This window comes from Chiloscyllium punctatum, chromosome 38 (genome assembly GCF_047496795.1).
Source record: "Chiloscyllium punctatum isolate Juve2018m chromosome 38, sChiPun1.3, whole genome shotgun sequence".
In the NCBI taxonomy this organism is placed as follows: Eukaryota; Metazoa; Chordata; class Chondrichthyes; order Orectolobiformes; family Hemiscylliidae; genus Chiloscyllium; species Chiloscyllium punctatum.
The window spans coordinates 14,516,599-14,535,815 of record NC_092776.1 but is presented as its reverse complement, the minus strand read 5'-3'; the positions used below and the strand labels follow the sequence as shown (position 1 = coordinate 14,535,815).

The 19,217-nt window shown below is 41.7% G+C and overlaps 1 protein-coding gene across 4 annotated transcripts in view; it reads left to right on the top strand.

Moving 5' to 3' along the window:
• ldb1a (LIM domain binding 1a) overlaps positions 1-19,217 on the top strand; it is a 103,379-nt gene that overhangs the window by 31,532 nt on the left and 52,630 nt on the right. For 2 of the 4 annotated variants that reach the window (XM_072557225.1, XM_072557227.1), the window contains one exon: positions 16,363-16,465. In XM_072557225.1, coding sequence (XP_072413326.1) covers positions 16,363-16,465 — 103 coding nt within the window. Of the gene's footprint in view, positions 1-4,950; positions 5,085-10,296; positions 10,552-16,362; positions 16,466-19,217 lie in introns of those variants that run through there. The other 2 variants (XM_072557226.1, XM_072557228.1) reach the window with 2 other exon arrangements.

Here is a 19,217-nt window from a genome sequence, read left to right as displayed (position 1 = left end):
TGAGAGGGGAAAGATATAAAAGAGACCTGAGGGGCAATTTTTTCACGCAGAGGGTAGTATGTGTATGGAATGAGCTGCCAGAGGAAGTGGTGGAGGCTGGTACAATTGCAACATTTAAGAGGTATTTGGATGGATATATGAATAAGAAGGGTTTGGAGGGATATGGGCTGGGTGCTGGCAGGTGTGACTAGATTGGGTTGGGGTATCTGGTCGGAATGAACGGGTGGACCGAAGGGTCTGTTTCCATGCTGTACATCTCTATGACTCACTGTTTGAAAATTATTTTTTCCTCACATCACTCTTGCTTCTAGAGTCATAGTCATACAGCATAGAAACAGATGTTTTGGCCTACCATGACCAACAAACACCTAAATACAACAACCCATTTACCTGTACTTGCTCCATAGTGTGCTGTGCCCTGGTATTTAAAATGCTCATCCAGATGCTTCTTAAACGTTGGAAGTGTACCTATCTTCACCATTTTATCAGAAAGCACATCCCATATTTCTACCAATGATAAAAAAACATTCGTTGGGTCTCCCCTAAAATACTTACTCCTCAACTTAAATTTAAGCTGTCTGGTATGAGACACTTCTGCCATAAGAAAAAGATTCTCATGGTCTCTCAATTTTATATAGCTCTATCAGATCCTGCCACCCAGACTCTGTTCCAACTTATCCAGTTTCTCCTCATAACTGAGTCTTCTCATCCCAGGCAATCTGGGGTGTGAATCTGCTCTCCATCCTCTCCAGTGCAATCACATCCCTCCAATAGTGTGGTGACCAGAGCTGCACATAGAATTCCTTCTGTGGCTTAATCAATGTTTTATGAAGTTATATCAAGACTTCCTTCTTCTCATATTCTGTGCCCCAGCTAATGAAGGCAGGCATCTCATTTGCATTCTTCACCACCCTGTCTATCTGTGCTGACAACTTAAGGGATCTGTGGACTTTCATACCAAGGTCCCTTTGTTCCTTAATACTCCCTAGGATCCTACCATTCATTTGTATAACTCTCTTTTCCTTAATAGCACTCCCAAAATATATCACCTCTCACTTATCAGAATTAAATTCCATTTGCCATTGCTCTGCTCATGAGTCCATGAGTGGGTATTGAAAATTGGGCCAAGAAACTAATATTTGTCTGGAAAAATATATGGATACAGGAATATGGAGAGAAGGGTGGTAGATAAGATTGTGGCATATTTGAGTGGGAAGCTGAGTGAGGTTGAAGGATGTGGAAGAAAAAGTTGGATAGACAAGTTGAAGGCCTGCCGTTTCTCATGAAAGGGAAGTGGAGCAAAAAAGGATAAATGGATTTCAGGTCCAGACCATTTATGATCTAGCTGAATGACAGTACAAACTCAATGGATTGAATGACCTCCTGTTCCTATGTCATCCTTAAATAACTTTTGTCATTGCATTTATCTGAGTAAATGTTACAGACGTTAGATTGGCCTTCTTGAGAGTGAATCCACAGACAGTGACTGGCCTGGTCGGAATCTCCAGCAATGCACTCAGATCCTGTGTGGACCAGTTGGTGGGAGTATTAACAGACATCTTTAACTTCTCCTTACTATGATCTGAAGTGCCCACCTTTTTCAAGAAGACCACCATCATCCCAGTGCCAAAGAAAAATCATGTGGCGTGTCTCAATGACTACCATCCAGTGGTTTTGACCTCCATAATTATGAAGAATTTCAAGAGGTTAGTCATTGCATCATGTTCACTCCAGCCCACTGTTGCCTACTGGTGCAACAGGTCCACAGCAGACACCATCTCCCTGCCCCACATTCATCCCTGGAACATTTGGATAACAAAGATACCTATGTCAGGCTCCTACTATTGACTACAGCTCTGCCTTAAACATCATAGTTCCAAACATACTCATCTCCAAACTCCAACGCCTAGGCCTTGGCTCCCTCCTCTGTGTAACTAAATCCTTGACTTCCTGATCCAGAGACTGCAATCAGTAAGGATAGGTGACTAAACACCTCTATGATAATCTTCAACACTGGTGTCATGCAAGGCTGCGTACTCAGCCCCCTACTATGCTGTTTTGTACACTTGTGACTGTACGTCCAAATCCTGCCCCAACTCCATTTACAAATTTGCTGAAGACACCACCATTATAGGTCGGATCTCAAACAACAACGAGGTAGAAATTGAATGCTTAGGGGCATAGTGTAAAGACAACAATCTATCCGTCAACATTAGCAAAATGAAGGAGCTTGTCGGTGACAATGGTGCTGAGGTGGAGATGGTTGAGACTGGCAAGTTCCTCACACTGATGATCACCAACAATCTGTCCAGGTAAAAACAATGTTGACTTTTAACCCCAACAATCTGTCCAGGAACACCCACGTTGAGACGACTGTCAAGAAAGCACAACAACGCCTCTACCTCAGGAGGCTAAGGAAATTCGGCATGGCCACAAAGACTCTTACAAATCTTTATCGATACATTGTAGAAAGCATCCTGTCTGGATGCATCACAGTGTGGTGGCAACTGCTGTTTCTAAGACCAGAAGAAACTACAGCCCAATCCATCATGCAAACCAACATTCCATCCATTGACTCCATCTATACTTCCTGCTGCCTCAAGAAACCAGCATCAAAGACCTGTCCCATCCCAGTTATACTTTCTTCCATCCTCCCATTGGACAGAAGGTATAAAAGTTTGAAAACACGTTCAAACAGATTCAAGAGCACCTTCTTACCCTCTGTTATCTGACTTTGAATGGATCTCTCATATGTATTAAAGTTGATCTCTCCCTCTGCACCTTCTCTGTGGCTGTAGTACTGTATTCTGCACTCAGTTCTGCTATCTTGATGCACTTTGTATGGTACGATCTGACTGTATATTATGAAAAACAATACTTTTCCCTGTAGCTCAGTACATGTGACAAGAATAAATCAAACTCAAAATGTATTGAGACACAGAGAAATACAACATTGCAAAATCATATCTCAATCCTCATTCATAAAGTCAGGAAGTATGAGATACAGGGAGATTTGGTTATCTGGATTCAGAATTGGCTGGCTGACAGAAGGCACAGAGTGGTTGTAGATGGAAAGTATTCTGCCTGGAGGTCAGTGTTGAGTGGGTCCCGCAGGGCTCTGTTCTTGGGCCTCTGCTCTTTGTAGTTTTTATAAATGACTTGGATGAGGAGGTTGAGGGGTGGGATAGTAAATTTGCAGATGACACAAAGGTTGGAGGTGCTGTCGATAGTATCGAGGACTACTGCAGGCTGCAGTGCGACATAGACAGGATGTAGAGCTGGGCTGAGAAATGGCAGATGGAGTTCAACCTGGATAAATGCAAAGTGATGCATTTTGGAATGTCGAACTCAAATGCTGAATATGGGATTAAAGACAGGATTCTTGGCAGTTTGGAGGAATAGAGGGATTTGGGTGTGCAAGTACATAGATCCCTCAAAGTTGCCACTCATGTGGATAGGGTTGTTAAGAAATCATATGGTGTTTTGGCTTTCATTAACAGGGGGATCGAGTTTAAGAGCCACGAAGTTTTGCTGCAGCTCTACAAGTCCCTGGTGAGACCACACTTGGAATATTGTGTCCAGTTCTGGTCGCCCTACTATAGAAAAGATACAGAGGCTTTGGAGAGGGTGCAAAGAAGGTTTACCAAGATGCTGCCTGGACTGGAGGGCTTGCCATATGAAGAAAGGTTGAATAAGCTCGGACTTTTCGCTCTGGAGAGAGGGAGGAAGAGAAGAGACCTGATCGAGGTGTTCAAGATAATGAGTGGAATAGACAGAATCAATAGCCAGACACTATTAGGTAAAAACAAGGACTGCAGATGCTGGAAACCAGAATCCAGATTAGAGTGGTGCTGGAAAAGCACTGCAGGTCAGGCAGCATCCGAGGAGCAGGAAAATCTCTCCACTCTGCAGGCATCCTGCCTCTATTTCTGATGAAGGGTTTTTGCCCGAAACTTCGATTTTCCTGCTCCTCCGCTGCTGCCTGACCTGCTGTGTATTTCCAGCACCACTCTAATTTAGCCAGAGACTATTCCCCAGGGCAGGATTCACTGGTACGAGGAGTCATAGTTTGAAGATATTAGGAAGAAGGTATAAAGGAGACGTCAGAGTTAGGCTCTTTACATAGAGAGTTGTGAATGCATGGAATGTGTTGCCAGCTGTGGTGGTGGAAGCAGAGCTATTAGGGACATTTAAGTGACTGCTGGACATGCATTTGGATAGCTGTGAGTTGAGGGGTGCGTAGGTTAAGTTATTATATTTTACATTAGGATGAAATCTCAGCACAACATCGTCGGCCAAAGGGCCTGTTCTGTGCTGTACTTTTGTATGTTCAATCCATATTTTTTAAAATTCCATTCTTGAGATCTGTGCATTGCTGGCTGATATTTATTGCCCATCCATTTTTCCCTGAAAGGTTGACTGTGAGCCTCTTTCAAAGAGAAATTAAGAGTCAATCACATTGCTGTGGGATTAGAGTGATGAGGAATACAGAATGAACAAGGACATCCTGAATGTTTGCTCAGAAGCAAAACTGAAAACAGTAACTCTTGCATGTAATCTGCACACACTCAAATGTTAACCACTTTATTTATATATATATATATATATATATATATATATATATATTTAGGTTGTCCTACCACGCTTGCACTACTTATGTTATTGTGTAATTGAGATACAGCAATATGATAGAACTGTTATCAGTACAGGCCAGGCTTCTGCCTGCGGTTTTCCAGCTCAATGCCTGTGAGAAGTTGGAACCCGGAGGCCCCATTGTGGTCTTGCTTACTCATCCTACCTCTGTGGTGCAAATACTAATCTGATAGTACCCAATTGGGTAGTCAGTCTAATACACAGAAACACTCAACTACCCCTGCTCCCCACCCCTGTTCCCACCCCTTCATCACCCTATCTGTAGCCTGAAACAGTCAATAGTTGGAACGGGGGAAGCCATTGCAGTTATATGTCCAATAGTAGATAAAGACAAATCGACACTGAGCAAATTAAATTTTGAAAAAGTGTTGAAAGGAATACTTGTTGCAGGAGCTGTTTTGGAGTCATGGAGGAGGAGTACAACGCTGGAGGTATGTAACCTGAATGAAAGAAAGAATTACATTTATATAGCACTCTTCACAAATATTGGATGTCTCAAAGTGCTTTACAGCCAAAGAAGTATTTTGTGAAGTGTAGTATGTGTTGTAATGTGGGATCTACACTCTGCAAACCCCCACAGAGCACAGTATGACAATCTGCTTTCAGTAATGTTTGTTGAGGGAGGGCACTGGGGAGAACTCCCTCTGCTCTGCTTCAGAACGGGATCTTTTATATGTCCCTGAGCAGGCAGATGAGACCTCAATCAAAAGACTGTGCCTCCGACAATGTAGTTGTGGTTAATTGAATGCTGACTAGAAACAGGATTCTCCTTCACTCTTCATCTGTCTAAGGGGGACACTGACAACAATGCTGTCTAATATCGCCCCTCTCTCACTTAGAGTAATTAACCCTCGTCCAAATAGGACAATAAGCAAACAATAACAAATTACTGGAGAAACACAGCAAATCTGGCAGGATCTTTTAGATTAGATTAGATTACTTACAGTGTGGAAACAGGCCCTTCGGCCCAACAAGTTCACACCGCCCCGCCGAAGCATAACCCACCCATACCCCTACATCTATATCTATATCTACCTGTGGAGAGAAAAACAGAGTTAGCATTTTGGGTTTAACTGGAAGCAACAAGGAAAAGATGGTATTTAAGCTGATTAACATGGGGGTAGGGGGAAGGCAAGGAGTGAATGGATAGGTGGAGAGGGAGCCGAGCGAGACAGTGAGCGAAAGAGACAAAGAAATGGATAGGCAGACAAAGGGATTGTTTATAGACTTGGGAAGAAGACTGAGTCCCCATATAGAGCACAGAAGCAGGCCCTTCTGTCCAACTCGTCCATGCCAACCAGATATCCTAAATTAATCTAGTCCCATTTGCCAGGACTTGGCCATACCCCTCTAAATCCTTCCTATTCATATGTCTTTTAAATGTTGTAATTGTACCATCTTCCACCACTTCCTCTGGCAGCTGATTCCATACACTCACCACTCTGTGTGAAAACATTGCCTCTTAGGTCACGGTTATATCTTTCCCCTCTCACCCTAAACCTATGCCCTCTAGTTCTGGACTCCCCACCCCAGGGAAAAGACCTTGTCTATTTATTATATCCATGCTGTTCGTTTATAAACCTCAAGTCACCCCTCAGCTTCCGATGCTCCAGGGAAAACAGCCCTAGCCTATTCAGCCTCTCCCTATAGCTCAAATCTTCCAACGCTGGTAATTTCCTTGTAAATCGTTTCTGAACTCTTTCAAGTTTCGCAACATCTTTCCGATAGATGGAGACTGGAATTGCACACAATTTTTCAAAAATGTCCTAACCAATGTCGCAACATGATCTCCCAACTATTATACTCAGTGCTCTAACCAATGAAGGAAAGCATACCAAAGGCATTCTTCACTATCCTGTCTACCTGTGACTCCACTTTCAAGGAGCTATGAACCTGCACGCCAAGGTCTTTGTTCAGCAGCACTCCCCAGGACCTTACCATTAAGTGCATAAGTCCTGCTCTGACTTGTCTCTCCAAAATGCAGCACCTTACATTATTGACTGTACTGAAATCAAACCACTTCATTATTGGACTTGGGGTTGTGCAGGTAGGTAATAGCTAAGGAACAGGGTGTTCATGCTCTGAAATTATTAGACTCAATTTTGAGTGCTGAAGACTCATTTCTTCCATTTCTTCACCCCACATCATGCCATCAGCATAAGTACCACCTTTCCCTCGCTGCTTTTAGTACTGAAGAAGGGTCCAAGGTCTCAAAACGTTGACTCTTTTCTCTTGTCAGATACTGCTTCTTCTGCAATTTCAATTTTTGTTTGTTTCAGATCTCCAGCACCTGCAGTTCTTTGTTTTATTTTATGGAAAATAAGTTTCTCTCTCATAGAGACACAGTTTTACAGCACAGAAAGAGGCCCTTTAGTGCATTGTGTCTGTGCCTGTCATCAAATATCTATCTGTTCTAGTTCCATTTTCCAGCATTTGTTCTGTAGCCTTCTATGTGATGACCTTCAAGTGATCATCTTAACTACTTCCTAAGTAATATAATAGTTCCTGCCTCTACCACCCTTTCAGGCGGTATGTTCCAGATACCTACCACCCTTTTGGGTGAAAACATTCTTCCTTAAATTCCCTCTAAGTTTCCTGCTGTTTACCTTAAATCTGTGCCCATTGGTTATCGATCCCTCCACTAAGAGCAAAGGTTTATTTCTGTCCGCCCTATACTTGCTGCTGATAGAGTCAACATCACTTTAGAGTGATACAGTTGTATATCTATAGCTTGAGGTGGCATTCTCCGCAAATATGGGATAAATTGAGGAGATTGCACTCCATGAACTATAATAACAGGTACAGCGATTGACCCTGAGCCATTGGCATCATTCTGGATCAAACATTGGCCAACTGAGCAAAATGATCCCTCCCTCCTGGCCCAACCACCACCGCCACAAGCTTAGGGTTTGATCATGTAATGCGGTACAATTGGACATAAGGGGGAAAAAAATAAAGAACTGCAGGTGCTGATAATCAGAAACAATGACAAATCATTGGAAAACGTCAGCAGGTCTGGCAAATTCTGTGGAGAGAAAGCAGAGTTAATGTTTGTGCCCAGTGACCCTCCTTTTCTGATCAGTTGGTCTCTGAGAGCTGATATCAATGGCTAAATATCGCATGTTGTAAAATGTACTTCCTGGTAAATGATGTAGCCCATTCTGTGGAGACGATCCACTTGTGGCAGTGATTATACTAAGTTAGGGAGCACTGCGCTGCAAAAATATAGCATTATAATACACTAGAATGTAACATGCAGTGTGGTAATCCACTGTTAAAGAACTGCTCTGTCACTTGACATCTCTATCATATTGTCTGTATCTGTCTTGCTTGGATCGTCTGCTGCTGAAACTTACATCCATGCCTTTACCTCTAGACTTGATTATTCCAATGGTCTTGTGCCAGCTTTCCAATTTGCACCCTCCATAAACATAAGCTCATCCAAAAATCTGCTGCTTGTATCCTATGCTCCATGTTTAATCCAAAACATTGTGTTTCAAGAAGGAGGTAGATATAGTTCTTCTGGCCAGAGGAATCAGGGAATATTGGGGGAGGACAGGATTAGGGTATTGAGGTCAATGATCATCCATGATCCTATTGATTGGTGGAGCAAGCTTGAGGGTCGACCTACATTAATTCCAATCGAGCAATATCTCAAAATTAAAATTCTTATTTTTGTCAAATCCCACTCCATCCCTATCTCTGTAATCTCCTACAACTCTCCGATCTCCTTGCACCCTTATCTTTGGTTTCCTATATTTCCAATTGAGAACCATTCCAGCATTTGTGCCTGTACCTTTAAATGCCAATAGCCTAAGTTCTGGAATTTCTTTTCTAAATATCTCCACCTTTCTACCTTCCTTTTCTTCTTTTAATATATTCCATAAAATCTACTTCCTTGACTAAGTCTTTGTAAGTGATGCACACCTGTGAAGTGCCTTGGGACATTTTACTCTGTTGAAGGTGCTACATAAATGCATGTTGTTGCTTAGGTGAAGGTCAGGTTTCCTGTAGGTAATTTGAGGAATAATTGTTTCTTCATAGATTGACAGTTGCTTGTAAATTCCAAGGTCAGACAAAATCACACAAAATGATGGCTTTCTTCTAAAGATTGTTTTTTTTAATTATTTGTACTGTATGTCACATTTTGAAGGTAGTAATTTTATATGTATCTGTGTGATTATAATGTTCTAATATGATTGCAATTTACATGTTCATATTTGATTCTTTTCTGAAAGTTTTACTGTGAGCTTTGCAAGAGAAGGGAGGGGAACAACCCCTTATTTTTAATTTAATTTGTCCTCAGCAACTGAGTTGATGTGGTCCTATAAGCCCAAACTACTAACTGGTCTCTCACTTAATCCAGTGGCTAATTTTCACCTGCAAATGCCATTTGTGAATTTCAGAGGGCAATCAACCATAAGAGGCATCACAGCAGTACCTGATGGTCCTCCCAGATGAGCTTTATAGTTGCATATCATTCAGATAACGTTGGAAAGCTGACTAGAGTGGGGAAAGCTGGATGAAGACTGGCTTGGACTGTTGGTGGTTATGATTAGACAAAGACTGGATAATGATTGGGGAAAGGGAGGGTTAGTTGATGACTGACAGTAGTGATCTGGAGAGAACGATTAATGGTGTCCGTGGAGGTTGATCAGGATGAGGGCTGGATGTTGGTGGGGATGAATATTGATGGTGGATTTAGTGAATAGATTTCTTGGAGTGGGCTCAGTGAATATTGATCAGTGAAGGGCGATGGATATGGTGGATTTGAAACAGAGGTCTGCTTCTGTCACTGATTTTGTGGCCTCGGGCTGCACAATGGCAATGTCACTTAGATAGGAAAGAAAAATTGCTGGATTAAATTTAGAAAACGAGGCTGCTCAGATGTAATTTTCAGGGCAAGGATATGAGCGAAGGAAAACAGAACAATTTTAGATCTTGACAAAAGATGAATAATGGGTGACTACCATTTTAATTTTATTATCTTTTTTTCTCAATTTGTTTCTTTTTGCAAGAACCTTTTTAAAGACAAAGGCATATTTTCATTTCATTGTCTGATTCATTTTCACACGTGACAGTAACATTCAGAATTGTTTCAATTTATTTCTTATTACTCAGAGGCAGAAATGAAAGTAAGTTTGACCTGATATAGACAGCATTGAATATCAACTCTTATGATTTTTTAAATGTAATTTTGGTCAGCACAGAGAATATAAATTTGCCACGTTGATTCTCACCAGTAATAAGGAAGGCTGATAGCAGTATCCCTGTGAAGGCCTGAATGCAGTTTCTTTTATAATTTATGAGATATGATTTTTAGCTCCTTTACTTAAACGTGCATTTTCTTTTGCATTTGCAGATGTATATATGTTAGTTGTTTCTTTGTCTTGGAAGCTCTGTGCAAGCAGACGGAGAGGCAGCTTGTCTCCCCTGGGGAGTCAGAGTGATTTGCTGCTGGAGGTTTGGGATGTGAGGGGTGGGGTGGGGTGGGGGTGAGTCATATCCAGGATCCCTGGCTGGCATTGTATGCCTGGGAGCAGGGGGAGGTGCTGGGAATGGCCAGCTGTCTGCCACAAGCCTCTGTGATTCAGTGTAAACCAGGGCCACATACACACACACACAGACACATAGTGAGAGGGGGAGAGAGAGAGAGAGAGACCGGGCCTTTCCACACGCCTATTGTTGTTTGCTGACAGCTGCCTGCCCCCCCCCACCCCCTCCACAGAACAAAAGACTTGGGAAGGCTCGCAGAGAGAGCAGACATTTCCTCCTCACTTCAGGGCTTTGACTTGAAGGAATAATAAATAAATAAGATTATATTGCTGAAGTGTTTTATTCTTTGGGGGAGGGATTTCTCGGTTTCCCAGCCCCCCTCTTGGATCAGCTTCTACCAAGGTAAAAAGAAAGCTTCTTTTTACTGTTTCTTGTTGCTCTGTGTGTGTGTGTGTGTGTGTGTGTGTGTGTGTGTGTGTGTGATTGCTCCTCACAATTCTTGGCACTTCTGTTTGTTTTAACTTGGTACTGCTGCTGAAAGACATAGAGTGGGAACATAGGCCGGAGGCTGGAGTGAAACTGAGGAGATTCCTTGTTGTTTGTGTGTGTGTGTGTGTGTGTGTGTGTGTGTGTGTGTGTGTGTAGGGGGCGGGGGGGGGGGGGGTTGGTGGTGGAAGAGAAAGAGAGCTAAAGGAGGTTGGTTCACTGGTCTCAGGCCTGCTAGAGGCTCGGTGCTGCAGAGAGAAAATAAAATCTGAAATGCTGCTTGCTATTTGTAGCTAGTTTTATTTTGAAAGTTAAGTATATTGAAGCTGGTTTGGCAGCCTGGGAGGAAGCTGTAAAGTTGATGAGAAGCGAGCTTTGAGGCCTGGTTAGAAAGGCACGCCTGTCAGTGATGAGACAACAAAACAAAAATGAGTAAAGGGGTTGGAGATGATGCTGGTCCGTGTACTGCTTCCCATGTGATGTATTAAACAGGCAATGTTACAGGAGTTATAAGCAGATAATCTTGGATACGATAATCGACAAGAATCTGTAGCTGGGTATCACAAGTGAGCTTTGCACTATTATATCCCTCTAGTCTCCAGTCGTGTCCACTCTCATTTTCGTGCTCCTTTCTAAAAGGTGTATTAACCCGTTAACTGCCCAAGCAAAGACTGAGTTGTGTTGAGGAAATTTTGTTTTGCTGGCTTCTTAAACTGTACAGGGTGCAAGCCTGTTTTCTGTCTGTGGCAATTAAAAACTTGGGATCTTTGGAGTGCTGCATGAAAGCAAGATCATTTTTATTCATTTCCTACTTGCGAGCCACTTAGTACCAACTGTTTCATGTATTGGTGTTAGAGAAACAATAACATTAACTCATAGCGTTCTCAGAGAAAGATAATTCAGCCTCTGGTCAAAGCAGTACTACTTTATTTTTCTAACCTCATACAACGATCATTGAAAACTTAATCATGTTGGTAAATCCTAGACCAAGTGGAATTTACAAATATTATATGGATTCACTGTCTGCATTGATTGCTTGCAGGTTCTGTATTATTTTGAGCAAAACAGAGTGTATCTGCAAATACAAATTCACCCCATAAACTTGTGTGTGCGCGTGTGGGAGAGAGAGACAGAGTGAGTGTGCGCGTGAGTGCATGTGAGTGTGTGTTTTTGTATGTATGCAAGTTTGGTAAAGTGATGGGGCACAAGCCTGTGAGAGGGTGCGTGCATGGGTATGAATGTGGGAAGTGTATGTGTCTACGTATGAGAGACGATCTGTGTGTGTATGTAAGAGTGTATGTGAGAGAGATGTATAGTGCAGTGTGGTCACCTGTAGTGTGACATGAACCCAAGGTACCAGTTGAGGCCATCCTCATGGGAACCAAACTTGGCTCCCACGTTATCTTGAAAATGTGACTTAAAAGGAGTTCTGGGATTTACATAATCAAGAACCGAAACCAGCAATCCATTCTAAAAGATGAAAGACGTAACTATCTAGATTTGTTCAATGTATTATTGTATCACTGTAATCGTTTGCTATAAATTCTGTCTCTTATGGTCTTGCTTCTCAACTACCTGATGAAGAAGCAGTGCTTCGAAAGCTAGTGCTTCCAAATAAACCCTGTTGCACTATAACCTAGTGTTGTGTGATTTTTAACTTTTGCCTTTGTGGAGTTTGCACATTCTCCCCATGGTTGAGTCGGTTTCCTCTCACAATCCAAAGATGTGCTGGTTAGGTGAATTGGCCATGCTAAATTGCCCATAGTGTTCAGGGATGTTGTAGGTTAGGTGCATTACTTAGGGGTAAACATGGAGTGGTAAGGAAATGTAGTAGACTGATTCACAGGGTTAGATAACATGGAATACAGGGAGAACTAGCTATTTGGATACAGAACTGGCTCGAAGGTAGGAAACAGAGGATGGTGGTGGAGGGTTGCTTTTCAGACTGAAGACCTGTGACCAGTGGAGTGCCACAAGGATCAGTGCTGAGTCCACTGCTTTTCATCATTTATATAAATGGTTTGGATGTGAACATAGGAGGTATGGTTACTAAGTTTGCAGTTAGCACCAAAATTGGAGGTTTAGTGGACAGCAAAGAAGATTACCTCAGAGTACAAAGGGATCTTGATCAGATGGGCCAATTGGCTGAGGAGAGATGGAATTTAACTTAAGTGTGAAGTGTTGTAATTTGGAAAGGCAAATCAGGGCAGGACTTGTACACTTAATGGTAAGGTCCTGGGGAGAGTTGCTGAACAAAGAGACCTTGGAGTGCAGCTTCATAGATCCTTGAAAGTAGAGTTGCAGATAGACAGGATAGTGAAGAAGGTGCCATCATTTGCCTTTATTGGTCAGAGGCATTGAGTATAGGAATTGGGAGAATAAGTTGAAGCTGTACAGTGCATTTGTTAGGTTACCTTTGAAATACTGTATTCAACTCTGGTCTCTCTGCTATAGGAGAGATGTCGTGAAACTTGAAAAGGTTCAGAAGATAACCTTGGTTTCCAGGATGTTTCCAGGGTTGGGGGGTTTGAGCTGTGGGGAGAGGCTGAATAGGCTGGGCCTTGCTATTTCCCTTGAGCATTGAATGCTGAGGGGTGACCTTATGGAAGTTTATAAAAAAAACGAGGGGCATGGATAGGGTGAATAGACTAGGTCTTCTCCACACGTTAGCAGAGTCCAAAAATTGAAGGTATAGGTTTAAGGTGACGGGCAAGATTTAAAAGGGACCTCAGGGCAACTTTCTTCACACAGGATGGTGAGTGTATGGAATGAGCTGCCAGAGGAAGTCGTGGAGGCTGGTGCAGTTACAACATCTGGATGGGTATATGAATTAGGAAGGGTTCGGAGGTATATGTGTCAAATGCTGGCAAATGGGACTGGATTAATTTAGAATATCTGGTCGTTATGGACAAGTTGGACCAAAACGTCTGTTTCCATGCTGTACAGCTCTGTGACTATAATGGATAATCTACTGTGTGGGAATTTGCTGTCTGCAAGTTGGCTGTCCCATTTCCGATCATCAAAAAGCATTTTGCTGCCTAGTTAAAAGAAATAAGCCTCACATTGTTCATTAATGCCATCGACTGACTTTATACATCAATTCTATTTTTTCTGACCAATCACCATATCCCCAATTTCTCCATATGAAAATCCATTGAACTCAGTCTTAAATGTATTAAATGACTGACTATCCTATGGCCTGAGTTGTAGAGAATTCCAAAGATTTTGAACCTGCTGAGTGAGGAAATTTCTCATCTCAGTTCTATATAATCTACCCCTTTTAAAGCATTTTGGGATTTTCTGAGATGGTGAAAGGAGTTTTATTTTCTTTACCTTCAGTGAGACTAAATTTATCCTGTAGTTCATGAATATGAAAGATTGACCTAGACACACACCCGTAATGTTAGGCAGGTGATTTTGGGTCAGCTGCATGAAGCAACTTGGCTGATTTGTTTTTCACCACAGCTGGAAATTGTTTGTTTCCACTGCTTTTCAGTGTAAGATAATATAAGCTAAATTGACTGGACATTGGCATGCATGAATATTGGGACCTCAGGAACAACGGTAGCATATAAATGGAAATATCATCAACTGTAAGTTTCCCTCTAAACCACATGACTTGGAACTATATCGCTGTTCCTTCACCATTGCTCAGGAAAATCCTGAAATTCCCTCTCCAACAGCACTGTGGGTAACTGACATCATATGGACCACAAAATTTAGAGAGAACAGCTAATCAGCACTGTCATGAGAATTTGAGATAGCAACAGATGTTGACTTTGGCAGTCAATCCCACAAACAAATGAAAAAAGGAAAGAGCCAAGTAAGAGTATACACTTGGCGTTTTTGGAGTTACTCTCCATACATTGATACCAAACTGGCAAGGCAAGCTTCCGTGGATGACCATATGAATGACTGGTATGGAAATGAAAACATGTAACACTAGTTAAACTTGATATGTTTCCAGGGTTCAGAGTGTAGAGAAGCTTATTCTGTATCTCACATTCTGCTGTCTCCAGTCTGGGAGTTTTGATGGGGACAATGTAGAAGTCGCTTTACTTTCAGTTTAAGAGTAGAGGAAGCTTTCCTCTGTATCTAACCCCATGATGTCCCTGTCATGAAAGTGTTTGATGGGAACAAAGTAGATGAGCTCTACTTTGTATCTAACCCTGTGCTGTTCCTGTCTTGGGGGTGTTTCATAGGCATAGTGTAGCCAATGAATGTTTTTCTGACATACCTACTCTTGCAACTTGGAAAATTTCCATAGTTTAATGGGTCCATCATGTCTCTTGTTTGTACACAATTAGGATTGTTGTTAATGGCTGGTGAAATACAGTAATTAAACAAATTTAGGTGAGTCTGTCACTTGTGATTCTGAGGCAGAGCAATTGGTTCCTTATGGATTTTCAAGGAGGTTCCTCATCAGGCATTAAGGAGATAATTTGTAAATGTCAACTAGAGCAGTTGATAAGGCTCTGCAGAAGAAGTAATCAAAGATAACAAAGTATGTAATTGGAGGTAACTGGTGATGTGAGTTGGTATAGGTTGGGTGCTAGGATATGCAGCATGGATAAAGGGCTTGGTGTCTTTTTTGTGGAATGTAACATTTGACGCTCCTCAAGGAAGATGTTCTTAGCCCATTTTTTTCATCATATTTATTAGTACCTGAAATAAAGGAAAAAAAAATCCTCATCCAAATTTGATGGGACACTAAGTTAACAGAAAACAGTTTGCCACTGCAGCCCACTGGTCTGCAGGTTGAAAGTATCACTTTGCTGTGTTTTTCAAAAATGCTGTGAGAGAAAACTAGCAACAGGTGAAGGCTATTTTACCCCTTGGGCCTGTTCTGCTACTCAGTTAGAGTCATGGCTGATCTGTATCTCCAATGTATTTGTTTGTGCTTTGCTATCTACCAGTGAAAATCTATCGCAGAATTTTAATGTTCTGTTGATCCCCAGCATCAATAGCCTTTTGGCAGAATGGATTTGAAACTCCCATTGCCCAAAGCATTTTTTCCCAATATCACTTCTAAATAGCCTAATTCTAATTCTTAATTCCTCTAACATAGCAATAATGGGCCAAATAGTGTCTTTTTGTGCGATGTCATTCTACAAATTGATCTCATTTTGTCATATGGAAAAAAATATTAAGAACATTGGAACAGCTCTTAAGCCTGTTCTGCCTTTCATTGAAAACCTAATTGATCTGCATCATAAATGCATCTATCTGCCTTAACCCCATATGCTGTAATCCCCTCTGTCCATGAAATATCAATCGATCTTGGGTTTAAGTTATCAGTTAAGCTTCTGTTTACTGATGTTGTGCTGAAGTTCCATAATCCTACCATCCTTTCTGTGGAGAAATGTTTCCTAGATCCTCGTCTGAACGGCTTTCTTCTGAGTTTATGTCCTCTTACCATAGACTTCCCTATCAGCTGCTTTCAAAACATTATAAGCTCAAACCAATGATCTCTGCAGCAAATACCAGCCTGCATTCTGTAATCTCACTTCATAATTCGAAGCTTGGAGACCTAGTAATGTTCTGGTGACTTTGTACTTTGATGCAACAAACTTCTATACTGTGTGAAGTGGGATAGAAATAGGAGTCCAGTTGCTAGGATGAGTTGGATAAGAGAAGACTCGATGCTTGTTGAGGATAAAATCTGAATTGCCTGAAGATCTCACTGTAATTACATATTTTAATTTATGTTTATCTGTCTTATTCCAGGGTGCTCGTCTAAGTCATTCAAACTGTACTCGCCAAAGGAACCCCCTAACGGCAACGCATTCCCCCCCTACCACCCAGGCAGCATGCTGGATCGCGATGTCGGGTAGGTGTCAACCTCCTGGGAACAGAGATGCTCTTTACGTTGTTTCTGACAGCTTAACATGGTCTGACTCCCAGCTCTTCTCCATGCCTTCAAGACAACCCCAATACAGTCATTGCAAAAGTTGAAACTCACCAGGGTGTAGGCACCATGCACGTGACTCTCACTGGTGCACGTCTCTCGCACACTCTGATTCTCACTGTTGCACAGGTTCCCACACTCACTAACTCTGGGTTACAGGTGCCACACACTGACTCTCGCTGAGGTATAGGTGTCACATGCACTGATTCTTACTGGCATCTGGGTCCCATACACACCAACACTGTCCATGGTATAGGCCCCATGCACACTGACTTTCATTGGGGTAAGGGTCCTGCGCACACGGACTCTCACTAGGGTAAAGGTCCCACACACACACGGATCCCATAAACACTGACTCCCACTGGCGTACACATCTAACTGTTATTTGGATATGAGTTCCATAAACACACTGTGGTAAAGATCCAGCCACACTAACCCTCAGTGTGGTAAGAATCCCACACGTACTGACTCTCACTGGGAACAGGTTCTACACACACTGACTTACACTGGAGAAAATATTTAATTGCATGTGAAGTGCTTTGGCACATCCTGAGAATATGAATAACCCTTCTTCCAAGTTCAGGAAGTGCTAAAGTAATTTCAAAGAAATGTCTCCAATGGGAGAGTATGATATCCCAACTAACAAATGTCACACATGATACTGGACCACACTGACAGAAAGGCTCTGAGTGAGCTGGGTTAGTGGATCTTTGCTGACATTTGTTCTACATGGATCTACAATTCTCCACCAGTAGAGGAGGGTTGGAGAATGCTAGTCAGGGTTTCTTTTCGTCATGACTGAGCCTTGCAACTCCACCTGCAATCAAGCTCATCTACAATGTACCCCATAACTCGAGTTTCATTCAAAAAGGAGCACTCTTGCCCAGTTGGATAAACTACCAAGGAATTTGGATTGTGAAGAAAGTCAGCATCTTCAGGAATGAGAAAGCAAGGGAGATTAATAGGAGCACGGAGTATTGGTGATGGCTGAATTCTGGTTTGAGAGTAGCGTTGTCAAGCAGGTTTACTGTCTGGCTGGCCAAGGTTGTTGGAGTCAGAAGGAAACAAAACATTTGTTTTTGTAATTCACTAATCCAATGTTGAAATTAAGTACGTGTAAAATTTTAGGAATTTTGCAAGTTTCTGCATCAGCATTTGAAATCAAACCACACACTAATGACACAGTGAAACTATGTGCAGTGATATGAAGTAACAATAATGAAATGGAATGTGATTTGGTATCCTAGATTAGATTCCAGCATAATTTACCCCTGGGTACTTGTTATTCTAAATATAAACCACCCAAAGTTGCATGACTTTGATCAGAGTACATGTATTGGCAGATGAGTTCTTGACCCCTTACAAGAACATTTTTTTATATTGTATTTCACATTTAATATTTAACTATAAGCAAGCTTTATGCTTGACAGCGACTGAGGTTAGTTAATTAAGCAAACCGACTGAAACTGCGTTTTCAGTACCTGGGGTTGAACTGACTCTTTTTAGTGTCACTTCATATAAATACAGCCATCTTCAGAGTCTCCTGGCATTGAATATGACAGAATGCTGTGTGTTGGTTGGGTAAGGGAGTTACAGTAAGAAGGGAAGAAGGTTGTCTTTTGTATTTTCTACCTTTTTCACCCTGTAGGAATTTGTTCTTGATCTGTTACAGGGGAGGAAGTTAACTGTTTGAGTTTCTGGGAAATTATTAAGGTTTGTCTTATTCCTGAGTTGTATCATAGTTTAAGAATTGATGTGTAAAGTTTATGAAATATATAAAAAGGAAAAAATATTAAGTAGTTAATTATAACACATTAAGAATACTTTCTGTCGTGTTGCGTGATACTCGCACGATGTTAAATGGGAAGTGTTTCAAATGCATCTAGCACCTGAAGCCAAGACATCTATCATCATTCAAACCCAATCTGTAACCTCATGGCCCACCATATCCCCCATCCTTCCATTAGCATCAAACCAGGTGATCAAGCCTAGTTCAATGAAGACTTCAAGAGGACATGCACAAGCCATAACTGAAAATGAGCTGTCAACCTGATAAAGCAAAACAGAGGACTAGTTGCATTCAAAACTACAAGCCTAGTGGTCAGTTTGGGTTCTGCCATGATCATTCAGCTCCTGACCTCATTACAGTCTTGCTTCAAACATGTACAGAAGAGCTGAACATCAGTGAGGTTTGAGTGTTTGTCATTACCTTAGTGCAGGATTCAACTACATGTAGCATCAAGGGCATTGTGTTTAATATTTGCAAACATCCACATCCTCCATCATTGATGCTCATGATCAGGAATATGTACCATATATAAGATGCATTGCAGAAATTGACCAAAACTCCGTAAACAGCAGCTTCCAAAGTCATGATCACTGCCATTGAGAAGGACAAGGTCAGCAGATACAAGGAAATATCACCCCCTGCAAGTTTCCCTCCATGTCACCCATGATCCAGACTAGAAATATATCGTTGTTCTATCAATGTCACTCAGTCTAATTCTGGAATTTCCTCTCTAATGGCATTGTCGGTGAATGACAGCAAATAGGCTGCACCAGGTCACCACCACTTTCTCAAGGGTAACTAGGGATAAGTAATAAATGCTGGCCCAGGCAGTGACATCCACATACTTTAACAAAAAAAACCTCGAAAAATCAGATGGCAAAAATA